The 17,306-nt window shown below is 39.0% G+C and overlaps 1 protein-coding gene across 1 annotated transcript; it reads left to right on the top strand.

The window, feature by feature from the left end:
• Positions 1 to 803: 803 nt before the first annotated feature.
• Positions 804 to 16,928, top strand: IL26 (interleukin 26). The gene is made up of 5 exons (XM_036298793.1): positions 804 to 974; positions 1,060 to 1,116; positions 1,290 to 1,418; positions 16,690 to 16,755; positions 16,842 to 16,928. The coding sequence occupies exons 1-5, from the start codon at positions 804 to 806 to the stop codon at positions 16,926 to 16,928; spliced, it is 510 nt and encodes a 169-aa protein (XP_036154686.1).
• Positions 16,929 to 17,306: the final 378 nt, after the last annotated feature.

A 17,306-nucleotide genomic window follows, 5' to 3' on the forward strand; every position in this document is an offset into this window, starting at 1 on the left:
GAGGATTCAAAGATAAAAAGACAGGGTCTTTCCTTAAGAATTCACATTCTACTGGAAGTCTAGAGTTAGGAGAAAAGTTCGTGTAGTCAACTTGGCTAGAGATAATAAAAAACGTTAAAAATTGTGGGCCTTAATCCCAGGTTCAGTTCCAAATAAATCTTGAATATATTAGGGGCCTTATAGTTTCTGAGCTGGAAAAATTCTTGAGAAAATTGGAAAACTTCTCTCCTGGATTTTTATGCTGGCTGCAGAATGATGGCTTCTGAGGGAAGAGGAGCCCGGGAAAAGGTGTGGGCAGGGATAAATAGAACTCCATATGCCATCACGAGCATGTTTCCCCGTCTTCCCATTCTACTCTGCTGTTCAATTTTCCCGGGATACTCCTTAGAAAAGGAAATTTTCTTTTCACTTGGGAATTAAAAGAATTCACACACCTCCTGGAAATCAGGCTTTCACATTGGCATGGCATGACTTTTAAAAATAATGACATCTGTTGAGATATGCAACTCAAGTTTTGACTTTTTTTGTGGGGTAGGGGGCTGAGGCCCCAATCTTACCAGTAAATTGGAGCTTTTGCTTAATGTCACAGATGGTGTGGTCAACGTTTTTTGATTATGAAGCACTCTTAAAAAAAAAAACCAGCCTAAGTGATTTTCCTCTATATAAACTGTATGCTATCTTTCACAGCATCTCATTGGAGAGGCAGCCTTGAGGGTTAAAGTAAGTAGGTTATCCTATCATCTGTGAACACAAGCAACTCTCTGGCTGCTGTGAGTGACACAGGCCGGGTGAGGTGGAGGGAAATGCAGGGGAATTGCATTTTGACGTCTGGGTTGCTGTTTGCCACTCTATCTCTTGCTATTGCCAAGCACAAGCAATCTTCCTTCACCAAGAGCTGTTACCCAAGAGGAACACTGTCCCAAGCTGTTGACATGCTCTATGTCAAGACAGCAAGGCTCAAAGCAACAATTCCAGTAAGTACGAGGCTCTGCTTACAATGATGACATAGAGGACATTTATAATTCTGGATAAAACTCACTTCTCTCTGTTTTATTGTAGGAAGACAGCATAAAAAATATACGATTATTGAAAAAGAAATCAAAAAAACTATTTATGGTAAGCCAGAGGGCCTTTCTTCTCCCCCAGGTTTCTAATTGTTCGATGTTTTTCCCCCTCCATTTAAATTTTCCCAGATGGTCATTAAGTAATAATCAGGGGGATGTTTCAGTGACATTTTACAAAAGCGATGCACGGTTTACCTTATGCAATTTCTTATATCTTATTTGTAGAAAAACTGCAGATTCCAAGAACAGCTTCTGTCCTTCTTCATGGATGATGTTTTTGGTCAACTCCAAGTTAGCAAGGAAATACATTTTGTGGAAGAATTTCACAGCCTTAGGCAGAAATTGAGCCGCTGTGTAAGTATGCACAACAAATGTGGTGAGTTTGACCCTACAACCCTACCTAGAAAGCAGCATGTGTGAAGCTGTCTCCACATCAAAGGGTGAGTAAAAGGGCCTCTCTAAGTGTTGGCTTGTAGTCCACATGGAGAGTTCATTACTAGGGAAACAGGGTCAAGTAACCATGCATAACTCAGAGCGCCACTGTTTAGTATAGCTCAAGGAATGGCATGTAAAACATATTGAAGCAAGCTAAAATAACATGGAATGCTACTCAAATACAGGGGTGGTCAAAAGCAGGTTGACAGTTGGTCATATGGAAAAGAATTAATAAATGATAATAGACCATGTGTTTTGTGTACTCACAACTGTGAACCTACTTTTTCCCACCCTTGTATTTATTTGATTTTTAATCATTCCCTCCTTATGATTCCCAAGTAGTTCATTCATTCATTTGATAGTTCTTAAGTACCAACTATGTGCTCAACGCTATTCTAAGCTGCTTTCTTTTTCTTTCCCATATTGCTGAGAACTTCTAGACTGCCATTTTCTTGTTTATTAAGTTTTTTTAGTTATATCTTTTTAAAGGCATGGTCTCAATCAAAACCAAATAAAGGGGTGTGATATGTCTTCTTTGGGATCTAAATTATTTGATGCAGTGTATGGTCTCTGTCACCTTAAGACAGTGGTTCTCAACCTTCCTAATGCCGAGACCCTTTAATACAGTTCCTCATGTTGTGGTGACCCCCAATTTCATTGTTACAAATTGAACATAATTAAAGCATAGTGATTAATCACAAAAACAATATGTAATTATATATGTGCTTTCCGATGGTCTTAGGCGACCCCTGTGAAAGGCTTGTTTGACTCCCAAAGGGGTCGGGACCCACAGGTTGAGAACTGCTGCCTTAAGCAATGAGGAATTAATTAAGAAGATAAAAGTGATAACATTTCTATAAAAACATCCACAGTTATAAAGACCAGTGTAGAAAAAAACAAAACAAAACAATATTAAGGTATCTGCGCAATATTAGTTGCCTTGCCTCTGTGGGGAGTGTGGAGTATTTTCCAGGACTGGGTTCTGAGCGTGCCTCCTGCGGCTGTGCCTTGCAGGTGGTGCGAAGGGGGGAGTGATGATGGCTGCAGCCCTCGGGATGGCAGGTGGAAACGAGCCCTCTGCTCTTGGGCAAGATGGTTACTGAGACCTAAATGCTGGGCAGTTGGAGGTAGATATTTATTTTTCAAGAGTTAGGATATCTTTGTCTTGTGGTTTGTGAAAGGGTCAGGAATCCAAATTATAGCCCATCATACAAAGACATTTTGTGAGGGTGAGCTGGTCATTAGGTAAAAAAATTCAATGAATCTATGTTCACTTTTCTTTGGTTAGTTTGTGTTTAAGTCATGTCCTTGTTTGGGGCTTGGGCTGCATGATTTTTAAATAAACTTTGTCATTTCACTAAGATAACAATAATGATTAAAATTGCAAACTGGTACCTCTTTTTAGAACACAGAGAGATTGCTCTGGGCCAGTTCCTTTCCCTGAAATCATGGAAAAGCCGTCACTCATCTTTGGTTTATTCTATATTTAATCTATAAACTCTTTTTTAAAAAAATATATTTTATTGATTTTTACAGAGAGGAAGGGAGAAGAAGAGGGATAGAGAGTTAGGAACATTGATGAGAGAGAAACATTGATCAGCTGTCTCCTGCACACCCCCTACTGGGGATGTGTCTGCAATCAAGGTACATGCCCTTGACCGGAATTGAACCTGGGACCCTTCAGTCCTCAGGCAGATGCTCTATCCACTGAGCCAAACTGGTTAAGGCTAATCTATAAACTCTTATCAAGGCAGTGACTAGTATAGATTCTTAAATTTAAGTAAAATTATTATATAATTTCATATTTCTTTTAGCTTCCCTAATTAGATGATTTTTCTCCCAAGAAAGAGAGTTTTTACCACTAAAAGACTTGAAGAGGGGGAGAATAATCCACTGCAGCACCGCTACTGGGGGAAATAGACACCCATGGCCGTGACTGTAGGCTCGAGTGGGGTTATCCAAAGGACCAGTACACTGTTCCCATGTCAGTATCTGGAAACAGGCATCCTCTTCAGCTTTTTTTTTTTTTTTTTTTTTTTAGTATCTTCTGTTTTTCTTTTTTGCTAGAGAACCTCGGCTCCTCTGTGTAGGTGCTATCATTTGCATTAGCCATCCGATTTAATTCAATGTCATTCTAAATGAAGTTTGTTAATGATAGTGAGGCGCTAGAAGAAATCCTTGCCCGATACAATACAGTGTTATCTGAATATCTGGACGATCTCCCCTGCGGCCCCCCCTCCCCTCTGCCGCCCCCCACCAAGCCTGTCTGTTTTTACCATTAATTCAGTCTCCTTGGCTCAAATAGCTAGAAAACAGATAATGACAGTTATAACCCAAAGCAAGCTGAAGAACTTAGAAAACACAGAACTATCTAGGAACTCTGGTTTTCCTTGATTTTTTCCCCTTGATTTGTTTTTGAAGTGTTTCCTAAAGGGACCTCAGTCTGTCAATGGAGAAGCCCTTTCAGGGACTTCGGGCCACCGCAGCACAGCTTGGCACTTTTGGCGGGTTGTGGCCGCTTACCTAAGTGGCTGGCTCCCCCTTATGGCCAAATGGCAATACAACACCCAATCAACCTCCCCAAGAGTCATCTAACTCATTTACTTCTTACATTCTCTCACCTGTAGCCAACCATTGTTAGCTTTAGTTAATTTGTCTCACGCGCTCTGGACTTTATGCCCTGGGGTGTGTCTGCCACCTCCAGGAAACTGAAAAAGAAAGTCAGAGGATTAGCCTGCGCTTTGGAAAGCCTTCTCAGACTTTTACTTTAAGAAATAGGTACTTGCCTTGTGTTTAATCTTTTGGGCAACCACATTTTTTTTTTTTTTTTTTTGCAGAAGCTGGTATCAGTGTAATATAAATTTACTCAACATCTGATCTTGGTGGAATTCTAAATTAGTGATTGGGGCAGGGTTTAAGCAGGGAGAAGTTATAAAATATAAAGTAGGTAGGCAACATTAACCTAAATGTGATATTAATAAAAAATGGGCACTAAATATAGTCAATATATAAACAGCCAATATAGAAAGTAATTACACTTGCTGTATGTGTCCAGTTGTCCTTGCTGTCAAGGTTATGATGGGAAAAATTAGTTAAAACACAAACCTTTCACTTTAGGAGTTTTGCAGTGTGTGTGTGTGTGTGTGTGTGTGTGTGTGTGTGTGTGTGTGTTGGTGGAAGGATCCTAGTGGGGAAGGGAGAGCATGATCACTATACAAACATTTATAACAAGAGGGAGAAAGAAAAAGCACCATAGTAACAGACTAGTCAAGGCCTGGGGATTCAGAGTAGGAATCTGCATGTCTAAATGGAGCAGGGAAAGTGTCAAGGAGGGACTTTGAGAGGGACCTTGAGTTCTGTGGGTTTTATTTCTGCGGAACCTCAGCATATTTCAAAGCTGGTCCCAGGGTTTTCCCATAATCCAGAAACAGAAGAAAATGGCCCAACCTTCGTTTCCGGAACTCAGCACTCTGAACGAATGCTTAGGTTAGTGTGATGCTATAATCTAAATAGGAGCTGGAGGTGTTGATCTTTTTTCAACCAACACCGCATTTATGGTGTTGTTTCCAGAACTAATTGTTGTCTGAGTTCAAAACAATTGACTTACATGCAGAATTTTGGCACATAATCCACTTGCTTAATGTGAGTACTTGGGTTTGAGTTTATGTCAACCATAAATCATTGGTATGTGTTCTTCTGAAAATGCCCCCCTCCCAAACCTGGAAATAACAAAAAAAAAAAGCAAAATATATGATATAAATTGCTTTATGTAATTTAGAGAATCCAACAAGTATTTATTTTGTATCATAATGCATTGAAATAATAGTAAGAATTACTACAACTTTTATAAACTGTTACCTTGTAATGATGATTTAAAATGTGCTGGTTCTATGTGATTGTTTTATTTCTCTTAACACTTCCCCCCCATCATCAATATTTACTGAGCATTTATTGACATTTTTAAATAATCATCCAGGATTGGTAAAAAACAATTACTCTGCTAAAGATGCAAGGATATTTTAGTCCTGATAATGTTTTAAAATATCATAATCTGCCCTATTTTGCCAGATGGAATTTGACTCTGGATGAATTAGTTGATTATATGTTGAGCTAGGTGGAATTTTTCACTTATTAAGAGCAAAGTACTAAATTACTCCTTTAAAATTGACAGTAAATTCCTTGATATTTTTAGGAGCGTTTGTATTGGGGAAATACTACAACTTCAGTGAGGGAATACTCAGGTATTACATTACCAAATATCATTATCTTGGGTTATATCTGAGTTATCCTTCATGGGGGTTGTTTTGTTTCACCAGAGAAAACACTTAAAAACGAAGTCTAGTATAATCAGGAATTAGATAGTGGATCACATGTTGTCAGCTGGAGATGCTCAATATCTCTTTCCATTATGCAGCTGACATGGAGCTTTAAGGTTACTGGCTATAGATAAGGGTACAGCTCTTTTAACATTATTATCATGAACCAACCATTGAACATTTTAGGCTTTAGCGTTCTTAGTTCAAAATTCAGATACAAAATTAAAAAGTCTATGGCAAATAAATAGTCCCGTTTCCCCCTTCTTACTTGTTCTTTCCCAGGTAACATTGTGCCACTTACTACCATGTGATGAAGGCAAGGAAACAATTATCCACATTTTGAGGGTTTATGGATTTATACTTGACTAGAGGCCCAGTGCATGAATTCGTGCACTGCTGGGGTCCCTCGGCCTGGCTGGTGATCAGGGCCAATAGAGGCTGTGGGAGGTTGGCCAGTAGGGAGGAGGGGGCCACAGGAGATTAGCTGACGGGGGGGAGGGGGTGTGGGATGTTGGCTGGCCCTGGGAGGTTGGCTGTGGAAGCGCACTGACCACTAGGAGACAGCTCTTGCGCAGAGTGTCTGCTCCCTAGTGGTCAGTGCACATCATAGCGACTGGTCATTTGGTCATGTGGTTGTTTGGTCGCTTAGGTTTTTATATATATACTAGAGGCCTGGTGCATGAAATCATTCATGGGGTGGGGGTTCCCTCAGCTTGCACCCTCTCCAATTGGGGACCCCTTGGGGGAATGCCCGACTGCCAGTTTAGGCCTGATCTCTGTGGGATAGGGCCTAAACAGGCAGTTGGGCATCCTTCTTGCAATCTGGGACCACTGGCTCCTAACTGCTCACCTGCCTGCCTGCCTGATCACCCTTAACTGCCCCTGCCTGCCTGCTTATCACCCCTAACTGCCCTCCCCTGCCGGCCTGATCTCGCCCCCAATGGCCCTCCCCTACCAGCTTGATCTCGCCCCCAATGGCCCTCCCCTGCTGGCCTGATCTCGCCCCCAACTGCCCTCCTTTGCTGGCCAATTTGGTTCTGATTGGTCGGTTTCTATGGCCTTCAGTGTCAAAAGCTCCACCTCCTAGGCAGCCATTGGCTCCCCACAGCACCCACATTTGGTTCTGATTGGTCGGTTCCTATGCCAGTCAGCATCTCTGGGCCTATTAATGGGGCCTGATCAGAAAGAAAAGACTGATCAGCAGCCCTGGTGGAGGCCTGGAGAGAAATGGAGGCTTGGCTGCTGGCCAGATTAGGAGAGAAAGAGAAGTAAGTGCTGATCAAAAGCTGCCACAGAGGCAATGGATCAGTCCCTGCTTCTCTCTTCAGGCCTCTCTCTGGCCTGATTCGCACCCCCCCTCAGCAGTCAGTGCTAACTGCAGGACTGACTTCTGGTTGGTCAAGCCTCTGTTGTTACTGGTCATTATGACCCAGGGTTTTTATATATTAGGATAGATGTGTAACCATGGAGTGGCTGAAATCAAGGGTTTTGTTCCCTTCCTTTTTCATTTTTTCTTCTTCCTTCCTCTCACCTATCTCTTCTTTCATAAAATATTTTCAGAATATTTTATATACCTGCTCTGAGTCAATTTGCTGAATAGCTGATTTGCAAAATGAGCAACTTTTTGAATCTGTTGTTTATTTTCCCTCTCTTCTTTCTCCTTCTTGCAATTAATTTGTTAAATAAATTTAGTCACTTGTTTAAAGAGGCTTTCATAGTTTATATTTTGCTGATTGCATTTTCATAAACTAATTTAATAAATTCTTTTCTTTATTTCCCATACATTAGTAATTACATATAGAGACTTGACCAGGTTCAGGCTTGATGTTTTGGCTAGATTAGTTCATATGTAGTGCTGTGTACTTTCATTAAGAGGCACATAATATGTGGCATCCATTTTTATCACTTTTGCTGTCATTGGTAATTATTGTCTAGATATATTCATAAGGCATTGCAAAATGACATTTAAAAATTCTATTATGCTTTATTTATTAGCAGGGATGTACATTAAACAGAACATAACTATTACTAGCTATTTGACTGTCCTGAGGAACTTATCATGTAAGAAAGGCAGAAAAATACTTAAATATTTTTCTTTATTTACCAGATTTCAATATAAGGAATTAATTTTCTAACATTCTTTCAAGCTTGTCAATGAGTTGTTATTTTCTCTTCATTTCATTGTTAACTCATGGACTTAAATTATTTTTTTATTTTTGAGAAGGCTTTCTAATTTCTATAAGCATCCTGCCTTTTGGGTTTCTTTGCAAGTCTACTAAGACTGAAATCTTCTTTAACTACTCTTAAATTATAGTACCAAAAAAAGAAAAAAAAAAAAGATATGGTACCATAGCCTGGCCGGTGTTGCTCAGCGGTTGAATGTCAACCTCTGAACCAGGAGGTTGTGATTCAATTCCTGGTCAGAGCATATGTCTGGGTTGCAGGCTTGATCCCCAGTGTGGAGTATGCAGGAAGCAGTTGATCAATGATTCTCTCTCATCATTGATATTTCTAGCTCTCTCTCCCTCTCCCTTTCTCTCTGAAATCAATAAATATATATATATTTTAAAAAAGATATAACACCTTGATGATTATCCTGAGAGACCTCAAGGTCTGAAATCTCCATTGTATTTGAATGTCATCTCAGTGTTTCTGGTAACATTCTGAAGATTTTGTAGCACCTATTAAAATGTTATATTTTTACTTAATCTGATCTGAATAATTTAGATAGTTATTAAAAGAAAATAAATTATGGGTAACATAAAATACCTTTATTTTTATCATCTTTGCTAGCCATGGTATTTAGCTAAATGGTATTTGAGAAGTTGACCTATGCATATGTAAGAAGACATTTTAAAGGTTTTTATAGAACTGAAATACTCTGACTTGAAATGGATTTTTTTTTAAAATATATTTTATTGATTTTTTACAGAGAGGAAGGGAGAGAGATAGAGAGTCAGAAACATCGATGAGAGAGAAACATCGATCAACTGCCTCCTGCACATCTCCTACTGGGGATGTGCCCGCAACCCAGGTACATGCCCTTGACCGGAATCGAACCTGGGACCCTTCAGTCCGCAGGCTGACGCTCTAGCCACTGAGCCAAACCGGTTTCAGCTTGAAATGGAATTTGATAGTTGCTTAATTGAATTCACAAAATAATTTGCCTAACTGCTAACAATCAAAGTTGAAACTGAACAAAAATTCCATTAGTTTTCAAGATTTTATCATCTACTTTAATTAGCATTTTGAGAGCCTGAATAGTAATTGGTAATTAGAGAGATGCATATCTTTATATTGTGTGTAATTAACTTAAAGTCTGATAAGTCTTAGCAAATAGAATATTTGTATCTCTATTTCTTGGAGTGTGTTAGATAAGTAATTTTTAGCATTAATTGCAACTAACTTATCAACTTGTGAAGCATTACTAATTATTTATCCTTGTAATTTCAAATATTTTTTAATTGCAATTGGTTGATCTGATAAAGCTAAATGTAGGAAGTGAGACCAACCCTACTTTATTCTTTCATTAATTGCAAAGTCCAAATCCTGTCTTCAAGGAGAGCAATAATCTCATCTTGTATTGTTGGAAGAAATAAATGAGATAATATATCAAAGTGCCTAGCATTTAATAGTTCTGTAAAATTGTTAGTGTCTTTCCTTACTGCTTTCCATACACAGAACACTAATTTTCTTATAATTACATTTTCTCAAAAATTTCCAAAAGAGTAATTCTCCTAAACAATCACATACCTTTCTAGTATCTATTGTTAGTGTTTACTTGCATTATGTGTATAACTTATAGTAGCACTTTGATTTAAAGATAAATAGATCAAGTAAATTGGTTTTAACCTTGGTAAATATATTTTCTTTTTCTTTTTTGGTGCTCATCTATATTTTATTTTAATTTTATTTTTTTAATTGTTGACACTATTACAGATGTCCTCCACTTCTACCCCCACCCCTTTGCCTACTTCCACCCAGCCTCCATCACACACACACACACACACACACACACACACACACACACACACACTGTTGTCTGTTACCATGAGCTATGCATATATGTTCTTTGACTAATCTCTTCATCTTCTTTTATCCAGTCCCTCCCACCCTGTTCTCCTCTGATATCTCTTAGTTTGTTCCAATGTAGCCATGCCTCTGGTTCTATTTTGTTCATCAGTTCATTTTGCTCATTAGATTTCACATATTAATGAGATCATATGGTATCTGTCTTTCTCTGACTGGCTTATCTCACTTAGCACAAGAACCTCCAGGTCCTTAGATACTGACACGAAGGATGAGATTCTTCTTTTTTACAGAGTCTAAGGTAACTATAGGTGAGTGAAATTATAGACACTAATTTATATCAGATGATTCTGTTAGTTATAGAGCATAGAGAAATAGGACAATGTTTTGTAACTCTCCTGATATATGTTTACACAGGTATTGGATATCTGTCTTGCTTTTTAAAAATTAAATGTCTGATTATGAACTTGCTTTTGAAGAGAGACACTGGCTAAAAGTTTGTTCACCCTTTCCTCCTTTCATGCAACCTACTTGGTTGCAAATATAGTTATGCTTTCTTCTAATCATATTAATTTAAAATTTTTCTTTTTAAGTTTCCTATAAACCTGTCTGGTCTCAGTCATTTTGTGTTGATGTCCAAATGTTCAACTTTTGCCAAACTGACATAACATTTTAAAAATCTATTTTCAAGATGGACTATACTTATATACTGTCCTCAACTGTTATTTCAATGAACCTCAGAAAATATTTGTGATGTCACATAAAAAACTTCAAAAAGTTAATAAGATTTGCTGAAAAACCTATATGCTGTCATACAACAAAATGAAATTAGTCTAATCTTTAATCTAATCCCTTATCATTGACGTTCTGGGAGAAAGAAAATTTCAGGAAACCTAGGCCATGGCCAAGTAGGAACTGCCTTAACCATTAAGGTTAACTAAAATAAATAAAAAAGTAAAAAATAAAACAAAAACCAAACAAAAAACCCTAAACAAACAAAAGGAAACAAAAAAGGATGGTTATAATCTAGGGAGGTAAAAAAAATATAGATCTTACATATACTTTTACACTCTTTAAATGGTTAGAGAATATGGAATATACCTATAATAGGAGATCCTAATATATAAAAACCCTGGGTCCATCACATCCACAACGACCAGAGGCTCAACCTAATGCCCAGGCTGCGTGCACAGCAGGCTTTGGGGGCTGGGTGGGGACTTGTGGCAGTGGAGATGGGGACAGGGGAGGCAGGGCCGGCACTCAAACACTCACTCACAACCGCACACACGCACAGACACACACAGTGCCCACCAGCTCACAGCCTTTTCTCCCTTTCTTTCCCTCCCTCCCAGCTCACTCTCAGAGCCTCTCTCAGAATGAGGAAACAAAACAGACTGGGCCTGAAGAGGTCTGGATGGAAGGGAGGACAGGCAGAGGGTAGAGCTGCCCCCACTGGCTCCACCCCCTCCCAGCCAGGAAAGAGGGAAACAGGGAGGCAGGGAGGCTTGGAGGACTGCTAAGAAAAACAAAGAGAGACAGAGACTGGGAGAGACTGGGATGGAGAGATAGAAACAAAACAGACTGAGCCTGAAGAGGCCTGGATGGAAGGGAGGGCAGGCAGAGGGTGGAACGGCCCTCACTGGCCCTGCCCTCTCCCAGCCAGGAAAGAGGGAGAGGGAGACAGGGAGGCAGGGAGGCTGGAGAACTGCTGAGAAAAACAAAGAGACAGAGACTGGACGAGATCAGGCCGCAGGGGAGGGCAGTTGGGGGCAACCAGGCTGGCAGGAGAGGGCAGTTGAAGGTGAGATCAAGCTGTTAGGGGAGAGCAGATAGGGACGATCAGGCAGGCAGGCAGAGGGGTTAGGGGCAATCAGGCAGGCAGGCAGGTGAGCAGTTAGGACCCAGCAGTCCCAGATTGTGAGAGGGATGTCTGACTCCTGGCAGTCAGACATCCCCCAAGGGGTCCCTGATTGGAGAGGGTGCAGGCTGGGCTGAGGGAACTCCCAGCCCCCCCAGGTACACAAATTTTGTGCACTGGGCCACTAGTAATATAATAAAATTCCTTTTGTAGAAAGGATTGGAAGTTGCTCTTTGTGAGAACACAGTGTGAGCACTTATTTCTCTGAGAGACTGTACATGTGTAGCTGTCCACTCACTGACACCCATATTTCATTTTCTCAGAATTTTCAGTGGGGAGGGATTTTTAATTTTTGCTTTAACTATCATACACAATACACATTTATATGATTTTTCAAATACATGAGGACACTGTGGACACCAATTAAGGACTATATTACTTGTTCATACAATTGTTTCAAACAAAGTTCTAATGTTCATAAGTTCCTAAGACATGCTTCAAACTTAGTCAACTAGTGTCCCAAAGCAGTAAGCTGATGCTTGCATTTCATTCATTGGTTCATTTAGTAAACAAAAATTTGTTGAGTATCTAGTATTTGCTGGACACTATTCCAGATGCTTGGGATTTAATAAAAACCGGCAGGTATCTCTGTCTTCATAGAGCTCCTTGAAAATGCTTTCAGCCGGTTTCAGCTCATCAAGGTTGTGGCAGGTGCTGTGGAGGGAGCACACAGGAGGATGTGCTGCAGCAGGGCTAATGGATATCAAGCCATGGATAATTGAGTCCAGGGATTTCAGCTGAGACCTCAAGGGTGTTTAAATCACCTCTGCTCTCTCCAGCCTCGGAACATCATGCTTCCTGTGCCTACTCGTCCCTTGTCCCTGTTCCTTCCACTCCATGTTATCCTGCAAGATGCAACTCCCTTATTTTTTCCTTCTGGAAGCCTCCCGGGATGCCACAGTCAGATTGCGTCTTTTCTGTCTCCCAGAGCAGTTGTATTTTTAAAACCACAGTATTTATCACATAGTATTGTAATTTTTCGTCACTGTCTGTCTGAATAGATGAACCATCACTTGAACCCCAAGGCAATTTCCATCATGTAGGGTAATTTTATAAATCAACGCCATGTGGGCGGAGATGCTACTGTATGCCTAGCAATACAAATGTACTGACTTGATGAATGGTTAGGCCTCGTGTTTGTTATTCTATGACTACTTCACACCCTTCTTTGATCTGGTCCCTAGTTATTCTAGCCTTACTAATAATTTACCTTTAGTCTAGATCATATCTGCTTTGGTTGAGTTTGTCAAATCATTCAGCCATTTTTACAATAAAACTACTTACCCTTTGTTGCACATCCTGTTTCCAGCAAATGTAACTATACACTAAAATATAAGATAAAAGAAACAATTTGTTTATAAAATCCTCCTTTTAAGCAAAGCAATTGAAATCATGACAATAAAATATGGCTGTCCTACTATGTCTGTGGACATATTTACGTCAGGAAAATTTAGAACTTTTTAGGTCAGAACTTTTTCTTAAATTAATTTTTCTTTTTATTGAATTCATTGGGATGACACTGGTTAATACAATTATATAGGTTTCAGGTTTGCAATTCTAAAATACATCATCTGTATATTGTATTCTGTGCTCACCACCTCAAGTCAAGTCTCCTTTCATCACCACTTATTCCCTTTTTACCTTATTCTACCTCCCCTCACCCCATCCCCTTTCCCTCTGGTAATCACCACACTGTTGTCTGAGTCTATTAGTTTATTTGTTTTTTGCTTGATACCTTCACCTTTTTCACCAAACCCTGCAACCCACTCCCTCTGAAAGCTGTCAGTGTCTTCTCTATGAGTCTGTTCTATTTTGTTTGTTAGTTAAATTTTTTTCATTAGATTCCACATTCGAGTGAAATCATATGGTACTTGTCTTTCTCTGACTTATTTCACTTGGCATAATGTTGGGTCAGATCTTTACTAGGGGTCATTTATAATAAATGGAGCTCAAGGCACCAGAAAGAATCCCATAAACCAGTACAGCGCTAGTGGCAACACTGGCACTAGTAAGTCTGTTATTTATTTATTTATTTATTTATTTATTTCCAAACCTTGTTTTTCTCATTTTCTACTCTCTTATTCTACTTAGGGTAGCATATGCCTTAGATGGAGCAAGGTCAGAAGCCTCTTTGTACTTGCCACCCTGCTGTGGGATGCACTGCAGATCAAAGTTTTCTGGGCAGAGGATATAGTCACAGGAATGCCTTAATGATATTTAACTTCTGTAATGTCCAGGATTTGGTTGGCTTCTTTGGTCTCCCACTTTCAGTGTTAAATCTTCAAATCCTAACATATGCGTATTTGATATTGCGCCCTGTAACTTGCATCTTCTGTGCTTTGTGGCTAATCCTTTCATGTAAGAACTTTGATATAGTGCCTTGGAATTAGGCAAGTATTACTTCTCTTCTTTTTTATTGAGTTTTTTTTTTTTTCTAATTGCAAGAGTTGGGCCTACTACTTTTATGTTAGATAATTTTAGGCTAGAAGGACTTGTATCTGACCAAACTATTCATTTATAAGATAATGGGCAGACTTCTTTAAATTATCTCCATACCTACTAATGTGGCTGAAACTAGGCTTGCTATTTTTAGAATTTTCTTTTGTAGTTCCAATCTGAAAAGCAAATGAACAAAGAAAACAACACACACACACACACACACACACACACACACACACACACACCCCACAGGGTTTCTTCTTTTATTTATTATAAATAAATTTTCAGGTTGAAACCTTTCTCTGCCAATCAGCTTAGTCTCTTAAAGCCATTTCTGACATTTCCCTGGTGTAATATGGAGCAGAGGTCTTTGAGCTAATCTCTCTTTGAAACTGGATTTTGAAAGTTTTCAAGAGATTGGCTTAGTTGGAATATTTTTTCCAAGTCATGCTGTTTATTTATTTTTTTGAGTTTAATATAGTGTCTTTAATTAAAGACTCTGGAGTCAGAATATTTGGGTTCAGATCTCAGCTCTTTCCCTTACTATGCATGAACATAGGCAGAATATTAACTTCCATGCTTCAGCTTCCCAATCCGTAAAATGAGGATAATAATAGTACCTACCTCATAGGGTTGTTGTGAGGACTGAATGAATTCATACAACTAAAGCCTTCAGATTAGTGCCTGACATATAACACTAACATATTACATGTTGACTATTTTTACCTAACCATTTTCTTAGTATTTCTGTCTTCACTTGAAGGGGAATTGGATAAAGATGAGAGCTCCGGAAACTGCCGAGTTTTTACCTCCTAACAGTAAACTTGCGCTTTGTTAATTTTTCTACCTACAACTATTTTATCTACTAACACTATCTTGCTCATCATTATGTCTTTAGTACCTAGCAGATGGCCCAAAAAATAGTAGGCACTTTAGGAATGCTTAATGAGTGAGTGAATTCTTTCTGATTATATTCTCTGACGTTGGCTACCACTGTCCTGGATCTGTCATGCTTTGCCTTGGCCTCATAGGATTGGTTTGAGCTGAAATGTCCTCTTCTTAATTCAGGGCTCTTATCACAGGGATGTCCAATCCTGTGCTTGTGAAGCCCATAAACTGCACCTTAACCAGAACATTCATGTCTGCAGTTCTTCTGTGCCTCATCATCAAATCCCTTCCCTCTAAGCAAGGTCTGACCGGAAGGTAGAGTCCCCATCTATGCAGAGTCGTGACACCATGATCACTTTTAAGCCCTGAAACAGCATTCAGGATATAACTGTCAAATCATTTCAGTTATTTTCTCTTGATAGGAAAGGAGCCTGAATGATGCCTCTTCTCTCCGCTTCTCCTCTTTGTATTTTGGTCAACCAACAGGACCTGTTGGCCATGTTTCATTTGTTGTAATAGGTGTTGTCATTTAGCTGCTTCCACTTCCTGAGTTTTAACTGTTATCTTTATTGATGCCCCCGACACTATTTTACCACTACTCTTGTGATACCTTGGGTGAGTGACTTACACACCTGGAGCTTGGTTTTCTTTTCTATAAATTGAGAAGACTTGGCCTTGTAATCTCCTTGGTCTATTCTAGAGCTAAGATTTTTATGGGCAAAAACTAAATAGATAAATTATGTATTTTCACCTTTTTCTTTCCCTTTCTCTAATTAACTGTATGGAAATTTGTGGGAGAATAGAAGGTGAAGTTAATTTCTTCCTCCTTATCTCCTAGGCAGTCCTGTGCTCAGATAGGATTTGAAAATTCATCTCCTCAAGGGAGACTGGCAGTCTTTATCAGCCAGGCTATAAATCATCAGCCTCCTCCTTCTCCTAATTTAGAAATTAATATTAATTTCTTAGTGCTTTCTCCTGGCAATTGACCCCTGAATATTGTCCAATGCAATGAGCATAACAGCCATGGTAATTTTTAAAAAAGTAAAACTCTTTTGTCCTCCCACATCTCACATGCTACCCACATCTCTCTTGTTCAGTTGCTCCAGCCAACCTTTTTTCTTTCAGTTTCTAGAAAGCACTTAGTCTTTCCTGCCTCAGAGCCTTTGCACACCTTTCCCTCTGCCTGAATAATTCTCTCCTGTGCATCTTCTCCAACCACCTCCATCTTTCTTTAGCTTCTAAAATAACTGGTTCCTTTTCATTTTTCAGATCTTAATTTAAATATCATTCTTCAAAAGAGCCCTCCCTGACCAATTGAAAGTCGGTCATTCCTATAAATCCCTCTCACAGAGTCTCGTGCCTTACAAACTCAGCCTTCATTGTAACTTGTAAACTTTAATTTTTGTTTCTTTTCTTATCTATCATCTGCCTCCACCATGAAACTGTATGCTCTGTGAGGACAGAGACTGTGTATTATTTATTTCCAGTGCGTATCCATGCCCAGAACACAATACCTACTCAATAAGTGTTTTCTGAATAAATGAAAGTACTATTAGTGCCTCTTCGACAATATTATCTGTATTTACTGTCGATTTCTTAGATTTCCTGTGCTTCATCAGCTAGAGAGATGAAATCCATTACCAGGATGAAAAGAACATTTTATAGGGTAAGTATTCCAAATCCTTGCTGTTGAATACTGTATTTTTTTAAATCGACGAGATTTCTGCTTTTATATCTCTACTTTATCTGCAGATTGGAAACAGAGGAATCTACAAAGCCATCAATGAATTGGATATTCTTCTTTCCTGGATTAAACAATTCCTGGAAAATATTAAGTAATGCAAGAAATCAAGTGCATTGATTTGATTTTTTGAAATATAATGAAAACCACCAGCAATAAATTTAAAACAGCATATTTCTTTTTTAAATTTTGTACATAGTACTGACAGCAGGATTCAGAATGGACTGGAGCAAGCATGTCAAACTTGTGGCCCACAACAAATATTCATTAATGATTACTCATTTATTTCAGCCCTTTGTATTCAGCATGTCTCTATTGAAATAAACCCATGTTTCCATGAAAATTGAAGCTGTTTTTTTGCGGCCCACATAAACTTAAACCTTGTTTATTTGGCTCGTGTTAGCCTTTGAGTTTGACATGCTTAGATGAGAAATTTAACAAAAATAAAGTTTTGTAGTACTTTCATTGTGGGCATG

This window comes from Myotis myotis, unplaced genomic scaffold (assembly GCF_014108235.1).
Source record: "Myotis myotis isolate mMyoMyo1 unplaced genomic scaffold, mMyoMyo1.p scaffold_m19_p_3, whole genome shotgun sequence".
NCBI lineage: Eukaryota > Metazoa > Chordata > Mammalia > Chiroptera > Vespertilionidae > Myotis > Myotis myotis.